Below are 25112 nucleotides of genomic sequence, written 5' to 3'. Positions count from 1 at the left end.
GACAAGGGGCAGGACTGCAAACAGCAGGTCCTGCTACAAACCCTTAATGCTGCATTGCTGCCAGTTGTAAAGAGATGCCTGAATGGAGGCGAGTTTTGCCCTGTGGGTAAAACTGATGAAGTACTGTACTGTCATATAAATCCACTAAATCCAGCTACCAGGAACTGCCTGGAACTATGGCCATGCATTTTTTTATTTTCTTTAAAGACCAGTGTGATAGCAGGCCATGCATCTGAGATATGATATTCCTTGGTAACTAGAGGGAGGGAAAAAAAAGTCAAGTAGGTTCAGGCGTATGTTGTATTTTGAGAGTCTGGTTTTATTTGAACAGAAATAACTCTACAGAAAGCTCCTGTAAATAATGCTCAAATTTGCACTCGACGATCAAATCCATTAAAAATGAATCTTGTATATGATGTGTATGGCTTGTTTCTTGGGTCTCTTTTCCATTATTCATAGAAAATTATTTAGAAAATATTAAGTGTTAGTCTTATCATGAGTTAGTAAGACACACCTTCTTAGTAGCTTGTATATCCTGGGAAGGTAGGATTGTTGGTTCTTAATCTAAATCTGAACCCCATTTCTGGGTTCTATGAATTTAGTGGAGCAGCTCACAGAACTCAGGGAAACACTTTTACCAGTTTCGTATAAAAGATATGACCAAGGATACAGATGGAGATGAGCAGGGTGGGGAATAGGGAAGAAGCTCCGAGCTGCCACGTCCTCCCTGGGCCACCACCCTCCAGGAACCTCCGCGTATTCAGCTATCAGAGGCTCTCCAAACCCTGTCCTTGGGTTTTTATGGAAGCTTCTGGACCTATCTAAATGATACAAGCCGGCTTCTTGTCCCCAGAAAAATGATGTTCCATTAGAACTTGGATGCAGGGTCGGAGGTGCAGAGAGGGAAGGTCACAGAAATTACTCATGGATCCTGCCCTTCAGGATGTCACAGTCTGGTTGGGTTTAACCCGGTTAAAACCAGCAATGCCAGGAGGTTTCTGTTGAAGAGAATGAAGCCTAAGGGCTGGGTGCGCACAAGCATGAGTTCTAAGCCGATGGAAAAAAGGAGGTTCTAGGAAGGCCTCTTTCAGGAAAACCCTGACCTCTTCCTTTGCTCTTACAACAATCAGCACAGAAGAGTTCTGTGACCAAAGGTTTGGGTTTTTTCCCTCCACACTAAGCAGCAGACACCAGCGGGGTGTCCTCCAATTCAATCCCAACATTATCTACCTGGAGACAGTGTCAGATCCCATGAGACAGTGTCAGATCCCATAGGTTGAGGGCTCAGTCCCCAAGACCGCCCCGACCTTCAGACAGCAATGGCAAGTCTGGGCCTCTGAAACTTCCGACCAGCCCGCTTCAAGTGGGGGTTCCCACGACCCCCCTCTTTGGGTTGTATTAACTCACTGGAGCAGCTCACAGAACTCAGGGAAACACTTTTACCGGTTTCATATAAAGGATATTACCAAGGATACAGATGAGGAGATGAGCAGGGTGGGCAGTGGGGAAGAAGCTCCGATCTTCCTCGCCGTCCCTGGGCCACCACCCTCCAGGAACCTCCACGTATTCAGCTATCAGAGGCTCTGCAAACCCTGTCCTCATGGGTTTTTATGGAAGCTTCTGGACATCAGCATCCCTTCCCCCAGGGCATAGGGTGGGACCTTCTCTGGGAAGGGACTTAAGACCCATAATCAGAAATGTGGGAGATTAGAGTCCTGCATTGGGGCGGGTGAAAGGAGGGCGGGAGAAGGGGAGAGTGAGAGTCTGTTTCCTGAGGCCTAACACACCCAACATTATCACAGAACACTGTAACGAGGGCTATGGGAGTTACGACCCAGGAACTGGGGATGAAAACCAATAAATACATAATATAACACCACAGCCTCCTAGAGGAAAGTGACCGTGTAAGGGGCTGGTGAGAGCTGGGGGAAGACAAGAGTGCATTCCACACAGCCCAAAAGCCTGGCGTGCCTTGAAAACAGTAGGTGGAAGCGGCCACTAGAAAGAATTAAACAGCTTCGGACAGAGGACTCAGGCCAGCGCAGCAAGAAGGCTCCGGAAACCGGATTCGAGGCTTCCCGGGCTGCACCGGAGGCCTCCAGCAGAAGGCGCGATTCCGCCTGGGGCCTTAGGTCCTCAGTGCGCCGGCGCGGGAAGCGCTTCCGGGCAAGGGCGGGGCTTCCGGCGGCGCTTTAGGTCGCGGGGTACTTGGGCCTGGATTGTCCTTTGCATCTGCACGTGTTCGCAGTGGATTGCGCGATGCTACCTCTGCTGCGCTGCGTGCCTCGTGTGCTGGGCTCCGCCGTCCCCAGCCTCCGCGCTGCCGCGCCCGCCTCGCCTTTCCGGCAGCTCCTGCAGCCGGCGCCCCGGCTGTGCGCCCGGCCCTTCGGGCTGCTCAGCGTGCGCGCAGGTTCCGAGCGGCGGCCGGGCCTCCTGCGGCCTCGAGGACCCTGCGCCTGTGGCTGTGGCTGCGGCTTGCTGCACACTGAAGGTGAGGTTCGCGCACGCGGGCCAGGGGTGTGGTTTGCGGTTCACGGAGGGGAAAAGACCAGGAGTGGGGCCTGCAACCGACCTCCGAGGTCTGGGACATTTTTCCATTGATTGGCAACCAGCGGGTTAAACCCACGTGTGATCATATTCCCCCCACCTCCCCTATCCACCAGTTTCATTTTCTGTTGGTAGGGGGGTGAATAAAATTAAATACTAGAGGGTACCTTCATCCTTAGTCTTATTCTCTCGAAAGTGGACTTTTGGGAAAGCCCAAGGTCGTGTTTGAAAATAGCATACGATACAACTATCGTTTGGCAAGTGGAAGAGGATGATCGGAAATTCTTCTGCTTTATAGCGGAAAGTGGTAATGCGTTCATTGTTGGAAATCACTTTTCCAGCATCAGGCTCAGCTTCCCACTAATATTATGGTATTTTTACAGATAAGGAAACTGAGGCTTCTAGAGTAACTGTAATAGCAGAGAGATTAGAAATAGTCCAGGTTTCTGGCTGCGATAACCAGGGTAATAGTTTTATGTTTTAGACTAACTGGCTTTCCTTTTTATGTATATGGATTTCTTTTCTAGGAGACAAAGCTTTTGTTGATTTCCTGAAGGATGAAATTGAGGAGGAAAGAAAAATCCAGAAGCATAAAACCCTCCCTAAGATGTCTGGAGGTTGGGAGCTGGAACTGAATGGGACAGAAGCGAAATTAGTGCGGAAAGTTGCCGGGGAAAAGTAAGTACTGGTCTGGGGATCCCAGGGCACCGACTCCCTTAACCTTGCAAGACCCGTCCTGGGTCATCCCTAGAAGAGCCTTGAGTTCAGGTGTGGATAAATGGTTTTCAAGAGAGTGAAGGATTCAATTGGACAGCTTCATAAGGTCCAGGCAGTCCATTCACTGAACACAAATTTGCTGTGGGCTGGTTACTAAGGAGACAAAAATGTAGCGCAAAAAAGTACTGACAGAATCTGTTTGATCTCTGATTTACAGCGCTGATACAGTAGCACCCTGCTCTCTCTAATGTTTAGCTTGGGTGAAAATGCAAGGCATGTAACTTATATGTAACAGGATGGGGTTCCACTGTAGTAAGGGCTGCCATCAGAGGCGGGGAGTTTGTGACCTAAGTCAGGTGCCCCACCTTCTCCTAAACTGTTAGTGTTTACACTTTTCTGCATTATAGTCATCCATAATCTCATTACACAGATAGACATTTGTCATCTTCCAGATTTTTAAATTGAGGCTGGGTGCAGTGGCTCACGCCTATAATCCCAGCACTTTGGGAGGCAGAGACGGCAGATCATGAGGTCAGGAGATCGAGAACATCCTGGCTAACACTGAAACCCTGTCTCTACTAAAAATTTTAACAGGGTGTGGTGGCAAGCACCTGTAGTCCCAGCTACTCAGGAGGCTGAGGCAGGAGAATCGCTTGAACCCCCGGGTTTCAGTGAGCCGAGATGGCGCCACTGTACTCCAGCCTGAGGGACAGAGCAAGACTCCATCTCAAAAAAATAATAAATAAATAAATAAATTGAATTTTCTTTATAATTGACCTTATGATGTATATGTAATTCTTTTTTAAAATCACAGCTTTAATGTGATTTAATTTATATGGCATAAAATTTACCCATTTATTGAAGTTTATTAAATTAAGTGGTTCTTAGTCCTCACAGAATTATGCATCGGTTACCACTACCTAATTCTAGAACATTGTTGTCAATCCCCAAACAATACCTATTAGCAGTCACTCATTATTCCTCCCTCTAGCCACCCCAGGTAATCACTAAGCTACTTTATGGATTGCCTCTTTTGGACATTTCATATAAATGGAATCATACAATTTGTAGCTTCCTCCCCACCCCACGGAGTCTTGCTATTACCCAGGATGGAGTGCAGTGGCACGATCTTGGCTCACTGCAGCCTCTGCCTCCCGGATTCGGACAATTCTCCTGCTTCAGCCTCCTGAGTAGCTGAGATTACAGGCATGCGTCCAGTTAATTTTTGTATTTTTAGTAGAGATGGGGTTTCGCCATGTTGGCCAGGCTGGTCTCAAACTCCTGACATCGTGATCCGCCCTCCTCGGTCTCCCAGAGTGCTGTGATTACAGGTGTGAGCCACCCTGCCCAGCCTGTTTACATTTTTAATTGTTGGGTTGTAAGAGTTCTTTAGTTTTGACCGGGCACGGTGGCTCACACCTTTAATCCCAGCACTTTGGGAGGCCGAGGCAGGTGGATCACAAGGTCAGGAGATCAAGACCATCCTGGGTAATGCAGTGAAACCCTGTCTCTACTAAAAGTACAAAAAATTAGCCAGGTGTAGTGGCGGGCGCCTGTAGTCCCAGCTACTCAGGAGGCTGAGGCAGGAGAATGGCATGAAGCCCAGAGGCAGAGGTTGCAGTGAGCCGAGATCACGTCACTGCACTCCAGCCTGGGCGACAGAGTGAGACTCTGTCTCAAAAAAAAAAAGAATTCTTTAGTTTTTCTGGGTATAGTGATCTTACCAAATTAATGATTTGCAAGTATTGTTCCCCATCTTGTGGGTTTTCTTTTCACTTTCTTTGTAATGCCCTCTGACACAAAAGTTTCTGATTTTGAGGAAGTTCAGTTTACCTATTTTTTTGGTTGCTTGTGCTTTTTTTAGTGTCACATCTAAGAAACCACTGCCTCGCCCAAGGTTGTGAAGATTTATGCCTTAATTTTTTCAGAGTTTTCTAGTTTTAGCTCTTAGTTGAGGTCTGTGATTCATTTTGAGTATGATGTGAAGTAGGGTACCAATTCTCTTGGCTATTGTGTAGTGTGGTTTTTCCCTACACAGGTCAATTGTGTCTTCTGTAATCTCACCTAAAAACCATTTGCACAAGGTTTTCATAGCTATTTGGGGGCCATTAAAAATAATGCTCTGACGAACATCATTCCATTTCTGTGCCCAGGAGCTCAGCTTGGTCAGCACAGTTGGAATCAGACAGATTGTGTCAACCTCAGACTGCCTCTGTTACTATGGAAAGGTGACTTCCTGGCAAAGCAGCTAGTTAGCACAAGTCGAGGGGGCGGTACTTCATGGAACTTGTATGGAACGGTGCCTGCCAGAGTTGCATAGTCCAGCAGTTCTGGTTCTAAACTTTATCTCCCAGGAATTTTGACTCAAACTTTGGGACATGATTTCTCAGGTGTGGATTCTTGCACCTTAAAATTGTCGCTAGTTGGTGTCTCTGGCCTGCTTTGTGATGATAAAACTTCCCACAAGTACTCTGAAGGATGACTGTCTACTACAGCCGTTTTTTTCTTTGTGAGGCATCCGCTTCCCGAGGCCAGGGCTGCTCTCCGTGTTTAACAGATGCAACCCTCCATTGCTCCTTCTTCCTTTCCTTGCAGGGCAAATTTTCTTATGGGGAAAGGCTCTTAAAGGGGCTTCTGTTCCATCTCACCAGCCTCCCAGGTCCTTACTTTCACCAAGGGTTCCTTGGAAAGACCAGGGTGGGCAGTGTCAGCTGGCTGTGGCCATGAGATGCCCAGTCAACACATGGCAGTGAGCCCTGGGGTACTGGCCCTGTTGGGAGTAACCCATGCATGACTTGTTTGGCTGAGATAAGCTGAGGCCAGCTTTGGCTTCCAGCAGCTGGTACATGGTAGGCACACTTGAGACCTGCTGAATCACTCAGGACTGGATGTAGGTACCAGCCTTGTTTGAAGTTCTGCATATAATTCAGCCAGCTAGGATAGAGACATTGTTTCAGTACACCTTTGTAACTGTAGCAGACCTCCCTGTTTGTGTGTTAACCTACTCAGTTAAAATGATGCCTTGTCTGTTATGTTTTCTCTTGCCCTTTTAGAATCATTGTCACTTTCAACATTAACAACAGCATCCCACCAACATTTGATGGTGAGGAGGAACCCACGCAAAAGCAGAAGGTTGAAGAACAGGAGGTAAGCTTAACACTATGATCAGCTTTTACCTCAGTTCTGACAGGCTGTCCCTGGGACTTAAAGAAGGAGCGTTTTTCTTTGCTCTTTAAAAAAAAAAAAAATTTTTTTTTCCTCTAAGGCCAGGCGCTTGGCTCACGCCTGAATCCCAGCACTTTGGGAGGGCAAGGTAGAAAGATCCCTTGAGGCCAGGAGGACCAGCCTGAGTAACATGGCAAGACCCTGCCTCTACGAAAGTTTAAAAAAAAACAAATTAGCTGGGCATGGTGGCACGACTGTGGTTCCAGCTATGCAGGAGGCTGAGGCAGGAGGAATCAGTGGTTTCTGGCCAGCTTTAACAGGACTGTGGCCCTCTTCCTTTTCCCAGGGGCAAAATACGTTGCTGTCTGCCAGCTCAGGCTTAGTGGTTTGGCTGGAAAGGAAATGAAATGTTCTCAGCCTTTCCCATGATAGGGAGTTTTGTTGTTTTTGAGAGAAGGTCTCGCTCCATTGCCCAGGCTGGAGTGCAGTGGCACGATCTCTGCCCACTGCAGCTTCCACCTCCCACGTTCAAGCGATTCCCCTACCTCAGCCTCCCCAGTAGCTGGGATTACAGACATGTGCCACCACACCTGGTTAATTTTTGTATTTTTAGTAGAGACAGGGTTTCACCGTGGTTGCCAGGCTGGCCTCAAACTCCTGACCTCAAGTGATCCAGCCACCTTGGCCTCCCAAAGTGCCGGGATTATGGGCATGAGCCACCACGCCCGGCCTATGGGGAGATTTTTTATATTGGAGGTTATCATTTGGTGTGTTTGCATGTGCGGAATGTTCCTAACATATCAGTCACAAGCTGGTAATACACAACAGCCATTTAACCAAGATAAGAATGCCAGGGGCAGGCTAGGTGTGGTGGCTCAAGCCTGTAATCCCAGCACTTTGGGAGTCCGAGATGGGCAGATCACAAGGTCAAGAGATCGAGACCATCCTGGCCAACATGGTGAAACCCCATCTCTACTAAAAATACAAAACTTAGTTGGGTGTGGTGGCAGGCGCCTATAGTCCCAGCTACTCAGGAGGCTGAGGCAGAATTGCTTGAACCCGGGAGGCGGAGGTTGCGATGAGCCAAGATCACACCACTGCACTCCAGCCTGGCAACAGAGCAACACTCTGCCTCGAAGAAAAAAAAAAAAAAAGAATGCCAGGGGCATAAGAGACTTTAACTGGATCATGCCTACTCTTCAGACATTTTAGGAAGTGCTGTGCCCAGCCTGGTAACCAGCCAGTACGAGGGCCACAGAGTCCCTAGACCTTCTGCCCAAAAGCCATCAGTACAGTGTTGGGTCATGACCTGGTGTGGATGGCACAGCTCTCTGGTGTGCTTCTTTCCCAGCAACCCCAACTAGCATCTCTCTGACATTGGACCCAGTCTGCTCCCAGAGCTCCACATCAGAGGAAAAGCTGCTGCTGTTATTCAGCCATAAAGATGGCCAGGTTCCCCAGCCTTTGACCCTGGTCCCTTTTGAAGACTCCTGGAACAGTCAAGCTGGAATCTTGAAACTTTAGGAAAGCTTTGCAGTGTATGGGTGGAGGAAAAGGCTTGGAATGTTAAGGAACTGATATAAACTCAGTTAATTGGCACATAGCTGAGGCGGCTGGTATCCAGATTTCTTAATTGAAAATCCAGTGTGTTACTTAAACAAGCAGGGTGCCAACAGAAGTGAGATCAAGCTCTTCCTTTGGGAATAGTATGGCATAAGACTATTAAAATGGCTACATAACATCCTAATGGTGGCTCTGAGAAATCTGAACAGAGATCCTTGATCCAGGCATCCATCTCCTTCCAGCAGTGGCATGTACTGACTTCTTGTTTTCCCAGCCTGAACTGACATCAACTCCCAATTTCGTGGTTGAAGTTATAAAGAATGATGGCAAGAAGGCCCTTGTGCTGGACTGTCATTATCCAGAGGATGAGGTATGTAGGATGGAGTGCTAGCCCCTTGGCACCCCTGGGGAGCACAGCGTGTCCCTTGGGAACTTCCTGTCCCTTTTAGCATAAATTTAAAGACTTTCTAGCTTAGACCAGCCCAGCAGGGGGAGAGGGGAGGGGAGTGAGGGAAGAGGGTTAAAACCTGATCAGTTTCATGCTGTCAGCGGCCCCCTTTCTTCGCATGAGTCTGGCTTATCCTGGAGAACCCTTCAGTTTCCCCAAATATTGTTTCTTCTCAGGTTGGACAAGAAGACGAGGCTGAGAGTGACATCTTCTCTATCAGGGAAGTTAGCTTTCAGTCCAGTGGCGAGTCTGAATGGAAGGATACTAATTACACACTCAACACAGATTCCTTGGACTGGGTGAGTGCTTGATAAGATGGGGGAACCTTTTGGGCCGTGGAAGGAAGGGTCCTAGTTCAAGGGGAGAAAGAAACATTTTAATGTTCATTACAGATTTTTTTTTGTTTTTAAACTAGTAAATGTTGTTCTTTGCAGGCCTTATATGACCACCTAATGGATTTCCTTGCGGACCGAGGGGTGGACAACACTTTTGCAGATGAGTTGGTGGAGCTCAGCACAGCCCTGGAGCACCAGGAGTACATTAGTTTTCTTGAAGACCTCAAGAGATTTGTCAAGAGCCAGTAGAGCAGACAGACGCTGAAAGCCTTAGTTTCATGGCAGGCTCTGGCCAGTGAACAAGTCCTACTCTGAAGCTAGACATTTGCTTTGAAATGATTATCGTCCTAATATCATGGGGAAAAACACCAAATTTAAATTATATGTTTTGCGCTCTCATTATCATTTTTCCTGTACAAATCTATTATTTCTAGATTTTTGTATAACATGATAGACATAAAATTGGTTTATCTCCTCCAAAGCAGTGTATCTATTCTATTCCTCCCGCTTCAACCTGCGTCACAAAAGACCAAGAACAGAGATGTCGGAAAAGTTTTTTTTCCTTCAGGATCGGTTAAAAGTTTCGATACAAAATAAGTTATAAATAAAAGGCTTGTATGTCCAAGGCTCCTCAGGGAGTGAGTGGTCTTCAACCCGTAGAATGATGTGAGTCCACGCTGGCTCTAGAGGATCACAGCCCAGGTATCACAGGCCTAGGTTTAAACAGGAGAAGAATTAGCTTAAATTGTATTCTAGTCATGAAAGACATGTGATACATCGTTAAAAGTTGTCATCAATGAGAATGCTACACATTAGATGAGGTCTCCTGAGTCCAGTTTGAATTAGTTAGGTCGTGTAATTTGTCATGAAGGCCACCGACGACTGCCCCTCTTTGGCTTTGCTGGACCTCTGTCCTGCAGCCTTCAAACAGCTGTCTGGAAACCGTCAGCACCAACAGTCTTCAAGCTAAGATCAAATCTGCAGAGGAACTAATCAAACATCCTCACCTCAGGAAACTACTGACCACAAAGATTGTATGATTGTATTCAAACTCTTGGTAGCTTGGAGCTTTTAGAGCCTAGCAGGAAGATGAGACTCCAAGTCTACACAAGATTGAAGCAGGTACGTATCACAGGGGAGGTACCAACCATGCATGATCAGTACGGGCAGAAAACATGTCTTCCCCTCGATCTGTAATATGATCAGTAAGCACCTAAGTGTAAAACTGGCTCCCGACTCCTTGGTGGCTCAGCCCCTCCACTATGCTAAGGAATCATCTGTCCTTGAGCCATTTATGCCAGAGGTTGCAATTTTTTTGTGTGAAAAATCAGACCTCGGCGATGACCTTGAGCAGTAGGGGATCAATAACTCCCCCAGGCTTAGCGTTCCACTAACAAAACAGTAGGCATAAATAGGTTACCCTTGTTTCTTACCACTTTCACAGGTAATATATTTGGCTTTCTCTAAAAGACACTATAACCCTGCTAATAGGTAGTTTAGCATATTCTATCCCATGACCACCACCTGAGCACCGTCACATCCAAAATATTCCTAAGTCTTGTAATATAGTGCCATCTTCTGTAACCCATCCCTATTTTCCAACACATCCTCAGTCATCTGTGCTGAGCCTCCCTACATCCTGACTTCACTGAATTCTAACACAATGGTCCTTGAGTCCCCCTTAAGCGAAAACCAAAGGTCTAGTGGAACTAGAGCATTCCAAATGTCTACTTTTCCAAATGTTGAACTCGGAACCTACAGAATACAATTTTGTCTTTCCCCTTCCTGTTTCTTGTTTTTTGTTTGTTTTTTTGAGGCTCAATCTCGCTGTCACCCAGGCTGGAGCGCAATGGCGCCATCTCAGCTCACTGCAACCTCCACCTCCTGAGCTCAAGCCATCCTCCCACTTCAGCCTCCCACTGAGTAGCTGGGAGTACAGGTGCGAGCCACCAGGCCCAGCTAATTTTTGTATTTTTAGTAGAGACCAGGTTTCACCATGTTGTCCAGGCTGGTCTTGAATTCCTAGCCTCAAGTGATCCATCCACCTCAGCCTTCCTAAGTGCTGGGATTACAGGTGTGAACCACAGCGCCTGGCTGTGTTTCTCGTGTTTGCTGTGAACCCCGCCTCCCTCACCCCTTACTTACCCAACAATGGTCTCCCTGCCCGCCCCAGAGCCAGCACTGACAACTATGATCTCCAAGACTGCTACACAGCACTCACCTTCCAAACCTCACCTCCCACTTAGCTTCACTGCTGCTCTGAGCCACAGGACACTGACGGTTAGGTGAGTGGATAACTGGGGTCCATAATTATATGCTGAGCTGAAGCTGTACACATGGCAATTAGGCAATCTTCCGCTTACCCTTTAATTGCCCTTCTCGTCCACCCGCCAGCATTTGGTCTTTCACACTCAAGGGGACTTTCATACTTGAGGAGCTGTAGACTCTAGCTCTGCTACCATTATAATCTGTGTAGATGACTCACTGTTCACCTTACTAAGACAGAAGCCAAAGCCAGCTGACCTGTGCCCTCTTCAACTCTCCTCCCTCCACCTTAACTCATCTGTACAAACATATTAAGCACGTATTTATTAATATAGGCCAAGCGCTGGGAGTAGAAATAAATATGGGCCATGCCCTCAAGGACAGATATGGGCAGGTAACTGCAGCACTGTTATGGATGACACGGCATGAGGTATGGTGGAAGCCCAAGGAGACACTGGCCAATTCCCCTCTGCCAGCCCTCATTAGGTTTGTTGAAAAAGGGAACACAGACTCTAAAGGAACGGACTTCTCAGGCTGGCCAATTCTTTTTTTGTTTGGTTTTTGTTTTTTGAGATGGAGTTTCGCTCTTGTTGCCCAGGCTGGAGAGCAGTGGCGTAATCTCCGCTCACTGCAACCTCTGCTTCCCGGGTTCAAGCGATTCTCCTGCCTCAGCCTCCCGAGTAGCTGGGATTACAGGCGTGTGCCACCACACCTAATTTTTTTGTATTTTTAGTAGAGACAGGGTTTCATCATATTGGCCAGGCTGGTCTTGAACTCCTGACCTCAGATGGTCTGCCCGCCTCAGCCTCCCAAAGTGTGGGGATTACAGGTGTGACTCACCTCACTCGGCCACCAATTCTGTTTTTGAGACAGAGTCTCACTCTGTGTCCCAGGCTGGAGTACAGCAGCACAATCTCAGCTCACTGCAACCTCCGCATCCTGGGTTCAAGCAATTCTCCTGCCCCAGCCTCCCGAGTAGCTGGGATTACAGGCACCCACCGCCATGCCCAGCTAAGTTTTGTATTTTTAGTACAGATGGGCTTTCACCATGTTGGCCAGGCTGGTCTTGAACTCCTGACCTCAGGTGATCTGCCCACCTCAGCCTCCCAAAGTGCTGGGATTACAGGTGTGAGCCACTGTGCCTGGCTGAGACTGGCCAATTCCTTGTGAGGAATCAGGTGAATGAAGTACATGGCATATTGTAGTGCTCAATAAATATCTGTGCAAATGATGCTTAAATGTAGTGGGAGGAGTCAAAGGCATTCAGACAGAACAGCATGAACAGCACAGAGGCCTGAAAGCACTGCATATTTGAGCATCTGCAACCAGTGCTGGAGAGCTGGAACAGAAGGAAACATACGCCTGTAGTCAACAGGAAGTAGTGAGGTGTTTTATTTAAACTTTCACCTGCTGTGTCTCTTTCCACACAAGCTGATGGAAAATGGCTTCCTTCCACCACGGCCGGAGCCTGGAGCAGGAAACAGCAGGGGCACTGGAGGCACAAAGACCTGGGGTCTAACACCAGCTCTATCGCTTATTAGTAGTAAAATTTTGGCCAGATGACATCACTTCTCTGAATCTAACAGGAACTATCCTCTCCCTCATGAACCTAATGCTCCAGCGAAGTAGAATAAGATGCTCTTTGTTTACACTCCAGTTTTCTGCTTCTCTGCCTTGTTCCTCTATGTGGGGATCTTCCACTTAAGCTCTACCCCCACAACTGGCCAGATGTCCATGTCTGTCCAGATCGATTCCACGCTTCAAGTTAAATGCCTCCTCCAGGAAGGTGTCACCATAAAGGAGATCACCCTCCTATGAACTCCCATAAGCCCTCCCTCTACAGCTCTCCAGGGTACTGCCTGTTTATTCTGTTCTCTTATTATCAATCCAAGGCTTGAGCTCCGTGAGAGATGTGTATTTCTCAATTTTAATGAGCCCTCAATTCATTGTTTTTTTAATGAATGAGTAGAATTAAATACCTATGGAAGAAACCTGATACAGGTGAAATGGCTGTTACTAGGCAATGTTGCTTATAATAAAAATGACCCCTGTAGGTTACCTGCGTTTGGAAGAGAGGGCCATGAAAGAACTCTATAAACACCCAGTAGAAGGCCATGGCTATGAACTTCCTAAAGTACAGTGTGCTCCTAATCCCAAGGCTCCCCCTGCCTGGGATCTAAAAGCAAATATATCATATCGGTTTTATGTGTGTTTGTATGATATCTATATACACACATGTACACATATATATATAGATAGATTACATGGATTATGAGAGATACTGGTTCCTATAGCACGCTTCTAGGACAGGTGGTTCCCATACCCGCTTGTGTTCCCAGCCCTCACACCTCAGTTGTCACTCAGGCTAGCGACTAGCCCTTGGACCTCTGTGAAAATTCCACTGACAGACAAACCTAAGGCTGCCCTGCTATACTTTCTGCCCTGTTTCCTTCTGCAAAAGTGATGCCAGCATGGCCTATTTGGGTGTTATGACTATGAAATGACCAGCTGAATCCAAAACCACCGTGCTGATCTATCAGGAGAAGGTGTGGAGCCACACGTCCTAACTCCCAGACCAATCCTCTTGCCATGATCCTATGCTGCCTCTTCCCTTCTGACTGGCCTTTGAGTCGAAATGACTTGTTACCTTCACTTTTCTATGAAGTAAATTCCTCAGATAATAAACTGCATTAAACATTTACCTGTTTCTAGGTCATTATTTCTATCGAGGTAGGAATAAAACCAACCACAGGCCCCTCTTACCACAGACTGGGTCCCAGGAGAGGCTTACCAGACAGCTCATGAGAAGACTGGACTTTTCTTCTGTTCCTCCAGTGACTGAAAATTCAGGTGTGTGGGGACAGTGCGCACTGTGCTCATTTATACTACCCTCTAAACAGGCACGAAGCTTCTGCTCTGTCAACTCAGAAGACTAAAAAATAAAAAAGTTCAACCTCCTCTCAGTGACTTGATAGCCAACAGATGGAAAAATCCTCATTCCTCATGCCAACCAATAGAACTGTGGCTCACTGTGACGGCTTGATTCCTTGGAGCCTTAAAGACACTCGGGCCCATGACTGTGCCAAGATCTCTTAACCAATCTCCATTTAACTGCCTCTCCATATTAACCAATGCCCTCTACTGCTGTAAAACACACTGATGGCCACTCATGGCAGAAAGAACACTCAGAGGCTGCAGGCTACTTTCCAGCCTCCCTCTGCCTCTGCCCCCACCAGCTGAGTGCATCCTTCCCAACAACTAGCAGTGTATGCTCCTAGGTCTGCTTGAGTTACTTGAACTTGCTACTGTAACTCAGTAACGCTAATTACTTATTATGTAAATCAGTAATACAAGGGAAAAACCATGAAGTTTTATTTTTATAAGTGGAAAGTTTAGGAAACACTCAAAAAGATGAGCTGCTTAAAAAAAATAAAAATAAAAAAAGAAAGAAAGAAAAAGAGCTATAGAATTAGGTAAAAGATGGGGGAGAAAAATTCCAAAGTTGCATACTCAGCTTCTTGATCCACTTTACAGAATTAAAATCGTAAACTCTGGACTATGTATTATAAGAGTTGTTTATGTAAAAAAGGTGACTCGGCCAGGCACAGTGGCTCATATCTGTAATCCCAACACTTTGGGAGGCCGAGGCAGGTGGATCACTTGAGGTCAGGAGTTCGAGACCAGCGTGACCAACATGGTGAAACCCCGTCTCTACTAAAAATACAAAAATCAGCCAGGTGTCGTGGCGTGTGCCTGTAATCCCAGCTACTCAGGAGGCTGAGACAGGAGATTCGCTTGAACTCGGGAGGCGGAGGTTGCAGTGAGCAGAGATCTCACCACTGCACTCCAGCCTGGGTGACAGAGTGAGATTCTATCTCAAATAAAATAAAAAATAAAACAGGTGACTCAGCTCTCCAATCAGCAGGGCCCCACTCAAAGGCTGGCAAATAAATTTATGTTTTTGAAACTTACCATAAAACATTTTATTTTTATAATTTGCCTCTTTAATCAATTGCTCAATTAACTGGCAAACTTGCAGTCCCCATCATGCCAGATAAAAGGGCTCTTTCTGTATTTTAAGATTACTGAAGGCCGGGCACAGTGACTGATGCCTGTAATCCCGGCACTTTGGGAGGCTGAGGCAGGTGGATCACAAGGTCAGGAGTTCGAGACCAGCCTGGCCAAGATGGTGAAACCACATCTCTACTAAAAATAAAAAATAAAAAAAATTAGCCAGGCGTGGTGGCAGGCACCTGTAATCCCAGCTACTTGAGAGGCTGAGGCAGGAGAATGACTTGAATCCGCAAGGCAGAGGTTGCAGTGAGCCGAAATCATGCCACTGTACTCCAGCCCGGGTGACAGAGTAAGACTGTTTCAAAAATAAATAAATAAATAAATAAATAAAAGATTACTAAAGCTTAAATTCTGAATTAGGTATGTCTTCATATATAGAAAATTTTTATGAAACGTCAGATACAGGCATTTCCAATCCCAAGCTGAGGTCTCCATAAAAACCTTAAGCAGTGGTGGCTCTCCAGGGCCCTAAAGGCCCTGATGTGTACTGTTTGCCAATTTTCATGCCACAGATATTCTCGCCATGGCCGATTTGAAGCTACCAATGTGACACCACTGAACATAAAACTGGGAAGAAATATGCACAATGGGCTCCGAGCCAGCGCTGGAGGATCTTCAAGAAAGTAGATCCGTGTGGGAAAAAGTATCATGAAATCTGTGTGTGGAACACTCACATGAGATGGGATGGACAGGCCACACTGACACACCACCACACCGCTTGTGATTCTCAGGTTGTACCTAGAAGCAGAATTAGGATCCCAGAGCATCATGGCCACCAGAACTGGATCTCCAAACCTTTTCAGGCAACAAATCTCAGGGGAGATTCCACTCACCTTGGAGTGGGGAATGGGAACGAATAATGCTGAAAAGGTTTTCAAAACTCTTACTTTGTACATACAGGACAGACGAGTGGGTTTGCCTGCCACTCAGCCAGCATGATGCTGAGACACTTTTCATCAAACTGCAAGCTCTTCTCATACTCGCGGATGATGGACTGCTCTGCAAGGCAAAGGCAGTTGGAGTGCTTCACCGTGCTTCAGCTTGCCCTGTATTTAATTCTAAGCTTCACTGCCAAAGGCTTCCTTCACACAAGGGAAAGATTTGGGCAAAACCACAATAGCCATCACTGGTTTTTACTGCTCTCTCAGGCTGGCTTCATCTTGCTAGATCCCTCTCCCTCCTCTCTGTCCCCTTTTTGTGAGCATAAGAGGTAAAGCAGGCTGAAGACCAAGGAGACAATTTTCACACACATCTCCAGAGATCATAGGAGCACAGATAGGGAATGACAGGGTCCCACAGGCAACTAAGGAAAGCTGACAAAGAGAACTGATTGCTGGCCAGACGAGGTGGCTCACGCCTGTAATCCCAGCACTTTGGGAGGCTGAGGCAGGCTTGAGGTCAGGAGTTCGAAACCAGCCTGGCCAACATGGTGAAACCTCAGCTCTACTAACAAATACAAAAAATTAGCCCGGCATGTGGTGCATGCCTGTAATCCCAGCTACTCGGGAGGCTGAGGCAGGAGAATCACTTGAACCCGGGAGGCGGAGGTTGCAGTGAGCTGAGATTGCGCCACTGCACTCCAGCCTGAGCAACAAAGCGAGATTCTGTGTCAAAAAAAAAAAAAAGAGAACTGATTTCTGATGCCAGGACGACCCTGCTGAGTCAAAAGAGATCTGCTTTCCAAGTATGTCCACATACTTGGAATCTGTGTTGTTCAGAATCTGTGTGCTCATTCATTCAGCAAACATACAACAGTACCTAGTATGTGCTAGTCACAGGGGCACAAAGATGAAAAAACCGTCCTGCCCTTATTGAGCTCACAGTCTAGACATTAGGGAAGGGGTCAGAACACTACAGTCATGCTTGTTTGTTGATGTGGTGTCTATAACGGCTTTTCCACTAGAACGGCGGAGTTGAGGAGTTGTGCCAGAGACCTCATGGTCTGTAAAGTCTAAAGTATTTGCTATCTGGTTCTTCACAAAAGGTCTGCCAGCTTCTGCTTTAGAATGTTCCTATGGCTGAGGACAGCACAACGCAGTAAATCTTTGTCACTTCAGATTTATTAAATATGCCGCAAAATAAGCATTTGGTGAGGCTTATGTTTCACCACTAAGAAAGGTTTTGTGGGGGGGGGGAAGGGAAAATGAATAAAAAAAGATGATAAGGAATTTACAGTCTAACTGGAGTCAACAGCAACAGTCATTAACAACTAACACTTGCATGGCACTTATGTGTCAAATGCTATTTTAAGTCCCTTACATATATTAACTTCTTCACTATTATCCTTATTTCTAAGGTGAAGAAACTGAGGCACAGGGAAATTAAGTGCTTTGGTCGGTGCCACACAAATTAAAGTGGTAAAGCCAAGTGAATCTTAGAGGTATGACTTAAGGGTTTGCACTCTTGCCTCATCATAACAATAGCTGTTGATTACTGAAAGTTCTCTATATGCCAGGCAATGCACTAAGTCTTCTACACATGTTATTTAAGCCTTACAACAAATGTATAAGGTATTATCTCCATTTTACAGGTCATAAAAATGAAGCCTAAGGCCGGGGGCCATGCCACATGTCTATAATCCCAACACTTTGGGAGGCTAAAGTAGGAAGATGGTTTGAGTCCAGGTGTTTGAGACCAGCCTAGGCAACACAGTGAGACCCTGTCTCTACAAAAAATAAAAAAAAATTAGGATAGGCATGTTGGCTCATGCCTGTAATCTCAAAACATTGGCAGGCTGAGGTGGGGGGATCACATGAGACCAGGGAGGAGTTCGAGACCAGCCTGGGCAACATAGTGAGACCTTGTCTCTACAAAAAATAAAAAAAATTAGCTGGGCATGGTGGTGCACACCTGTGGTCCCAGCTACTCGGGAGGCTGAGATGGGAGGATCGGTTGAGCCTAGGAAGATGAAGCCACAGTGAGCCATGATCATACCACTGCACTCCAGTCTGGGCAACAGAGCAAGAACGTGTCTCAAAAAAATAAATACATAAATAATTTTTTGTCTTGTTTTAATCATCTTTGGCTTAAAAAAAAAAAAAAAAGGTTAATAAAAAAAATTAGCCAGGGGAGGTGGCACACGTCTATGATCCCAGCTATTCAGAAGGCTGAGGTGGGAAGATCGCTTGAGCCCAGGCGGTCAAGGCGGCAGTGGGCTGTGATCACACCACTGCATTCTAGCTTGCGCAGCAACCGTGTCTCAAAAAAAAAGAAAATAAAAGAAAAAAAAAAGACTTAGTGCATTGCCTGGCATATAGAGACCTTTCAGTAATCAACAGCTATTGTTACGATAAGGCAAGAGCTCAAACCCTTGAGTCATACCTCTAAGATTCACTTGGCTTTACCACTTTAATTTGTGTGGCACAGACCAAATCAAATCAGGGCTACATGGAAAAAATGACTTAACTATATAAAGTACAAAATTATGCTCTCTACACAGTGCTATGGGCACCTCCCTCAAGGAGTGGATGCTCACAGGCCCTGGGGAGTTAAGAGAAAATGTGGCACTTGAAATGAATAGGGCAAGGGATCAGACCACGCACTGTCACTGTATCCTGTAAAGTGGCAGGTTTACTTTTTATGTATTTATTTTTTTAAGAGACAGGATCTCACTCTGTCGGCCAGGCTGGAGTGAGGTGGTACGATTATAGCTCACTGTAACCTTAAACTCTTGGGTTCAAGTGATCCTCCTGCCTAAGCCTTCTGGATGAGGGAGGCTACAAGTATGTGCTACCACACCCAGCTAACTATTTTACTTTTGTAGAGACAGGGTCTTGTTATGTTGCCCATGACGGTCTTCAACTGGCCTCAAGCAATACTCCTGCCTAAGCCTCTCAAAGTGCTGGGATTAGAGGCATAAGCCACCACCCTCAGTGAACTATTAACCCATTAATAGAGAGGCAGGATGGTAGAAGAAACACAAGAACTGGATTCACACAACTGATTTTGCTTCCCATCTCCTCCACTTACTAGCTGTGTGACCTGCATGAGAACACCACCTTCTGTTCTACTACTACTATCTTACAGGGCAGTCACGTGGAGAAAACAGCATTCATTAAATGAGAAGTTCTTAGCACAAAGCCTAGCACCCTGGAGACCCTTATTATTGGGAAGCTAGACAGCCAAGATGTCAGAGTACAAAAAGAGCCTTTTGGACACTTGATCGATAGAGGTAGACAAAGGGGACTTATGAACTAATCCTGATTGGAGGAAAAGTCACAGCATTTGAGTAGCTAAATACAGGTAAGGAAGGACTACTCCTAGGGGTTACCTTGGTCGATCAGCTCCTGTTGAATTTCCTCCAGCACAGCCATGTCTATCAGGTCCTCCAACTGGAAGAGAAAGGGGAGGCATCAGAAGTTTGAAGTATTAATCACCAACCAAGCCCCACAATGATTCATACTTGGAGGCTGGCTTGAAGAACCCAGATTTGCCGGATAGAATCAGTCCAGTCCTCCTGCACAATACACTGACAGTGGGGTAATGCTGTCATGCTGACACGTCGTCAACAAATGATCCAACTACCCAGTGACAAAATAATGGTACCCACTTTTGGAGAGACGATATAGGGTAGGAGTTAGGTACATATTCTTCCAAGGCTATGTAATCACAGGAAAAGTTCCTAGTCTCTGCAAATCTCAGTTTCGGCCTCTGTAAAGTGGGAATAAAATCTATCTAAGAGGGTTACTGTGAGTACTAATTGTGGTAATGTAAGGCAAACATTGGTGTATTGTAGGACACATAGAAGCCACTGAATAATGCATCGTTATTACACAGTGCGTTGATAGTTTCAAACAGTTGCTCTCATTTTCTTACATAATGCTTACAATGCTGAAAACATGATCTTCTCATTTTATAAATGTGAAAACTAAACCTCAAAGAGGCAGACTGAAGTTAAGAGTCAACAGCCAAACCAGGATTCGAATTCTGGAACTCCTGACTTCGAATCCAGTGCTCTTCCTGATACACTATAAATGGTATCCTTCCCATACATGGCTCCCAACGCTGGCTGAGACTAGAATCTGAAAGTTTCTGGAGACCTTTTTAGAAAGAGATTCCTGAGGTGGGCAGATCACTGGAGGTCAGGTGTTCAAGACCAGCCTGGCCAACATGGTGAAACCCCATCCCAGCTAAAAACAGAAAAAAGATTAGCCAGGCATGGTGGCACACATCTATAATCCCAGCTACTTGGGAGGCTGAGGCAGGAGAATCGTTTGAACCCAGGAGGTGGAGGCTGTAGTGAGCCGAGATCTTGCCACTGCACTCCAGCCTGGGTGACAGAGCAAGACAAAAAAAAAAAAAGAGAGAGAGAGAGAAAGAAAGAGATTCCTAGCCTATGCCTACTAAATTATAATTTCCAAGTGTGGAGGCAAGAAATGAAATTTCTTTCTTTTTAGTTTCATAAATGATGATGTTGCAGTGATGAGCAGATCTACGGTCTGGTATTTCACAACAATTCATCTAGACAAGTCTAACATTAAGGGTAGAAAAGCCTGGGTTAAAGGCTGTTGAATTCTAGGCCGGGCGCAGTGGCTCATGCCTGCAATCCCAGCACTTTTGGAGGCGGAAGCAGGTGGATCACGAGGTCAGGAGATCGAGACCATCCTGGCTAACACAGTGAAACTCCGTCTCTACTGAAAATACAAAAAATTAGCCGGGCGTGGTGGCAGGCGCCTGTAGTCCCAGCTACTCGGGAGGCTGAGGCAGGAGAATGGCGTGAACCAGGGAGGCGAAGCTTGCAGTGTGCCCAGATAGCGCCACTGCACTCCAGCCTGGGCGCCAGAGTGAGACTCCGTCTCACACACACAAAAAAAGACTGTTGAATTCTAAATGGGGGTAGGGGAATGGTGGGTTTAGGGGACTCAAGTAAACAAGTAAAAAAGGACAGTAGCCGTTCTTGGTGGAGTCCTCCTGAAAACACACAGCCCAGCCTGACCTGAGCCAAGTCTTCTGGACAATTCTCCATTGACTGCAAAGCATTCCACTCTTCTTCCATCACCTCTTGCACTAGAAAGGTGTTCTGAGCATTCCCTGGCCGACTGCTTCCAGCCTGGCGGTACCTGTTTAGGAGCCTGTCCCGGCTGTTTCTCATTCTCTCCAGGCATCTCTGGGAAAAAAGAGCAAGATGGGGAGGAAAAAAAAAAAAACCATTTCTACTTTTAAAAAACACTCTTACAGTAGTTGGGAAAACATTAAAGAAAGTTTATAGACACAAAATTTCAATGATAATACTAACTAGTGTTACTTTTGCATATTCCTCTGTAGAGATACATAAAATTACAATGCTTTGTGCATGTATTTACATATAACCGTATTTTTTATTCTAGCTTGCCAGTTTCCTTAATGGTTGTGTGCATAATCTCTCGGCAGCCAATGTCCTATTACAGAACATTTATATTCCTTCCAAATTCTTGCTACTCTAGATATGGCTGGGTAACAGCCTTCCTGCACAGCAGCGTTTCTGAACTCAGGGAGGTTCTGTCCCCCAAGGAACATTTGGCAATGCTTGGAGACATTTTTGGTTGTCACAATTCTAGTTATAGGACTATTAGCATCTAGTGGGTAGAGGCCCGAGATGTGGCTTAAACAGCCCTCCACAACATGTAAATATCTCCCTCAAAATGTCCATTGTCAAGGCTGAGAAACTCTGCTATATCTGCTATCTTTCTTGCGTCGGGTTACTTTCTTGGACATTACTTACTAGCAACCACGCTGTGTTCAGAAGAGGCCAGAACTGAAGTGGAGCGCTCTTCTAAGCCTCGGTTTACTACTCTCTAGAATAGAAATCATCTCTATCTCACAAGACGAACGTAGGCAAAGTGCCTCTCTCGGTGGCCACCTCCGCAGCAACAGTAGATAGTGTTACTGCAGAGGTGCAAAGGGTGATGTCATGACCACACTTTTTTTTTTTTTTTTGAGACGGAGTCTCGCTCTGTCGCCCAGGCTGGAGTGCAGTGGCCGGATCTCAGCTCACTGCAAGCTCCGCCTCCCGGGTTCACGCCATTCTCCTGCCTCAGCCTCCCAAGTAGCTGGGACTACAGGCGCCCGCCACCTCGCCCGGCTAGTTTTTTGTATTTTTTAGTAGAGACGGGGTTTCACCGTGTTAGCCAGGATGGTCTCGATCGCCTAACCTCGTGATCCGCCCGTCTCGGCCTCCCAAAGTGCTGGGATTACAGGCGTGAGCCACCGTGCCCGGCCAATGACCACACTTTAAATTCAAAACAAAACCGAATTCAAAAACAAGGCTTTCTAGGACTGGGCCGACCCGGGCTAATCCCACACTCTACAGTCAGGAGGCCTGGGTTTGAGGTCCGCTTCCACAGCAGGAGCGCTCCGGCACCTGCTCCACGGAGCAGGGCTAAGGCGAAGGCAGGGAAGACGGCGGTCGCCGGGACGGACTGGGATAGTGACCACGGCGCAAACCCCACACCCACCTGCCGGAAAGTCTCTTTCCAAGGCGCCGAGCCCACCAATTTGTACAAGGAGCGGCGGGGGGACCTCAATGACTCCGCCATCTCCTCTCCCCGGGAGACAAGGCCGCAAGCCCCGCCCCCTGACGGCGCGCACAGACCCCTGGGAGTTGTAGTTTCCGCCTGCAGACTGCTCTTGGATCGCAGAGTATTCTGGGAAGTGTTGTATTACCGGCCGGCCCCACGTGGAAACAGATTTAGGCATCCAAGCGAAATGTGTGAGGCCAGCCCAACCTGCATTGAGGGAGGTAAGTCTTGAGGGGAAGTTCTGGATGCCTGGGTTTACCCAGATGGAGGTGTCCAATAGGCAATTAGATACACAAGTCTGTCTCTCCCCAGGTGCTAGACTTCCAGTAGCATCACCATTCCGCTGACTTCTCGTCCTGCCCCCTTGGGCTTCAGAAATAATGGTGATTGGGTGTCCCTTGGCGACGCCCCTGCCCGGTGGGCTGGCCTCGCCCTCGCCCCTCCCCTGGCACGAGCCTCTCGAGCTTCCGGGCCGCCTGCTCGATGATTGGCCGAAACAGTGAGTGGACGGCCGCGGATTGGCTGCGCTCAGCGGCGGGCTGAGCAACTGGAGTGAGAAGAGCAGTTGGGCCAAGATGGCGGCCGCTGAAGGACTAGTGGGCGACGGCGAGCTGTGGCAGACCTGGCTGCCTAACCACGTCGTGTTCCTGCGGCTCCGGGAGGGACTGAAAAACCAGAGTCCAGCCGAAGCTGAGAAACCAGCTTCTTCGTCGTTGCCTTCGTCGCCGCCGCCGCAGTTGCTGACGAGAAACGTGGTCTTTGGCCTCGGCGGAGAGCTCTTCCTGTGGGACGCAGAAGACAGCTCCTTCTTAGTCGTTCGCCTTCGGGGCCCCGGCGGCGGCGATGAAGAGCCCGCCCTGTCCCGGTACCAGGTACTGTCAGGCCGATCTGGAAGTGAGCCTCACGGGGATCTGAACTAGTTTGTTCTTTCCCCTCTTGGCTGTTTTTTCATCTCGTGGCAGGCGTTCCCGCTGATTGGCTCCGACACTGCCCTACGCGGTCGCGGGGACTCAGGCTCTCTCCATGCTTATGGCCTGGAGATCTGGGAGGAAGGAAAGGACCATGGAATAATCAATAAAAATACTAGTGATGGATGAGTGCTCTGGAGATAAACAAAGCGGGGCTGAAGGGATTGAGAACGAGTGGGCGGAGTTGCTATTTTTAGTTTGGTCGGGAGAAACCTGTTCCCTGACATGACACTTACAATAGGCATAGATCGTAAGTTTCTCTTGGGTTGGGCACAGCAAGTCAGGTAGCAGGTTTCAAAGCACCACGTTTCATGCTTGACATGGAGGAGAAAGTCTCTGTTAATTCTCCTCCCCACCCTCCAACGCCCGCTTTAGAAAATAAAGCCATACCCCAAATTGGGATTTTTGTTTTTGATTAGCCAACAGCATGTGAAAATGGGCGTGATCCAGAAAGTATTACACACTTGCTGTGATCAAATATTGGTTTATGGAAATGTTTGTTTGTAATACACAGATTCTCTTAAAGATTAAAAAGTAAAGAGCTTGGTACTCATTCTAAGGTATGACATCTGTTGTGGGCCCGGTCCAACTCTTGTTACCGAGAAGTGACTTAATTTTAATAAGACGCTAGCAATGCTTCTGCAATTTTGAAAATAGGGCAAGAGTCTACGGTTTGCTTACTTAAACAGTTTCAGTTAAAAATTATCAAGGCTGGGCGCGGTGGCTCACGACGGTAATCCCAACACTTTGGGAGGCCTGGGCGGGTGGATCACCTGAAGTCAGGAAATCGAGACCAGCCTCGCCAACATGGTGAAACCTCGTCTCTACTAAAAATACAAAAATTAGCCAGGCGTGGTGGCGCGCACCTGTAATCCATCTACTCGGGTGCCCGAGGAAGGAGAATCTCTTGAACCTGGGAGGCGGAGGCTGCAGTGAGCTGAGATCTAGCCACTGCACTCCAGCCTGGGCAACAGAGCAACACTCCGTCTCAAAAAATAATAATAATAATTACCAAATGTTCAGCGCACAGTATTTCGATAACATCTTATACTGCTATGTAGCATTTGACACAATTATAATTTAATTATTTATAATTACTTTTTTTTTTTTTTTTTTTTTTGAGACAGAGTTGGCTCTTGTTTCCCAGGCTGGAGTGCAATGACGCCATCTCGGCTCACCGCAACCTCTGCCTTCCGGTTTCAAGCGATTCTCCTGCCTCAGCTTCTGGAGTAGCTGGGATTACAGGCATCCACCACCACGCCCGACTAATTTTCGTATTTTTAGTAGAGGCGGGGTTTCACCATGTTGGCCAGGCTGGTCTCGAAGCCCTGACCTCGTGATCCACTTGCTTCGGCCTCCCAAAGTGTTGGGATTGCAGGCAGTCAGCCACTGCGCCGGCCTTTTTTTTTTTTTCTTTTCTTTTCTTTTTGAGACAGGATCTCCCTCTGTTGCCCAGGCTGGAGTGCAGTGGTGCAATCTCAGCTAACTGCAACCTCCACCTCCTGGATTCAAGCGATTCTCCTGCCTCAGCCTC

At 47.1% G+C, this 25112-nt stretch overlaps 3 protein-coding genes across 10 annotated transcripts in view; 2 read left to right on the top strand and 1 right to left on the bottom strand.

Moving 5' to 3' along the window:
* Nucleotides 1-2164: 2164 nt before the first annotated feature.
* Nucleotides 2165-9256, top strand: C1QBP (complement C1q binding protein). The gene is made up of 6 exons (XM_005582637.4): nt 2165-2491; nt 3075-3225; nt 6318-6411; nt 8267-8362; nt 8617-8739; nt 8875-9256. Exons 1-6 carry the CDS (start codon nt 2260-2262, stop codon nt 9022-9024), a joined length of 846 nt encoding a protein of 281 aa, XP_005582694.1. The 5' UTR covers nt 2165-2259; the 3' UTR covers nt 9025-9256.
* Nucleotides 8795-22654, bottom strand: RPAIN (RPA interacting protein). 7 transcript variants are annotated; one of them, XM_005582639.5, is made up of 7 exons: nt 22548-22654; nt 21050-21220; nt 19385-19445; nt 16002-16113; nt 15789-15852; nt 13832-13972; nt 8795-9488 (listed from the first exon to the last, which is right to left on the bottom strand). In XM_005582639.5, the coding sequence occupies exons 1-7, from the start codon at nt 22626-22628 to the stop codon at nt 9459-9461; spliced, it is 660 nt and encodes a 219-aa protein (XP_005582696.3). In that variant the 5' UTR covers nt 22629-22654; the 3' UTR covers nt 8795-9458. The 7 variants fall into 7 exon arrangements, 4 of the variants coding, with proteins under 4 accessions (XP_005582696.3, XP_045231492.2, XP_065388698.1 ...); XR_010582236.2 differs by lacking the exon at nt 16002-16113; XM_045375557.3 differs by lacking the exon at nt 13832-13972.
* A 519-nt stretch (nt 22655-23173) lies between these two features.
* NUP88 (nucleoporin 88) overlaps nt 23174-25112 on the top strand; it is a 34071-nt gene continuing 32132 nt past the window's right edge. For both annotated transcript variants that reach the window (XR_012425175.1, XM_005582642.4), the window contains exon 1: nt 23174-23482. Coding sequence is in view for 1 of the 2 variants with exons in the window: in XM_005582642.4 (XP_005582699.3) it covers nt 23186-23482 (297 nt within the window). In the remaining variant the exon portion in view is untranslated. The remainder of the gene's footprint in view (nt 23483-25112) is intronic.

The sequence above is a fragment of the Macaca fascicularis genome, chromosome 16 (genome assembly GCF_037993035.2).
Source record: "Macaca fascicularis isolate 582-1 chromosome 16, T2T-MFA8v1.1".
NCBI classification, from domain to species: Eukaryota; Metazoa; Chordata; class Mammalia; order Primates; family Cercopithecidae; genus Macaca; species Macaca fascicularis.
The sequence above is the reverse complement of the archived record's forward strand: the minus strand, read 5'-3'. Positions and strand labels throughout refer to the sequence as shown.

What these genes read in the sequence shown, in the direction of transcription:
- RPAIN (XM_005582639.5), bottom strand. Translation starts at nt 22,628, where the DNA reads ATGGCGGAGTCATTGAGGTCCCCCCGCCGCTCCTTGTACAAATTGGTG. An exon ending in GGAAAGAGACTTTCCGGCAG is followed by an intron (nt 21,221 to 22,547) that starts GTGGGTGTGGGG and finishes CTTTTTTCCCAG; the next exon opens with AGATGCCTGGAGAGAATGAG. An exon ending in GCCTGTCCATCCCATCTCAT is followed by an intron (nt 13,973 to 15,788) that starts GTGAGTGTTCCA and finishes TTTATTTTTTAG; the next exon opens with TCTTCTGAGTTGACAGAGCA.
- C1QBP (XM_005582637.4), top strand. Translation starts at nt 2,260, where the DNA reads ATGCTACCTCTGCTGCGCTGCGTGCCTCGTGTGCTGGGCTCCGCCGTC. An exon ending in CGGAAAGTTGCCGGGGAAAA is followed by an intron (nt 3,226 to 6,317) that starts GTAAGTACTGGT and finishes TTGCCCTTTTAG; the next exon opens with AATCATTGTCACTTTCAACA. An exon ending in GTCATTATCCAGAGGATGAG is followed by an intron (nt 8,363 to 8,616) that starts GTATGTAGGATG and finishes GTTTCTTCTCAG; the next exon opens with GTTGGACAAGAAGACGAGGC.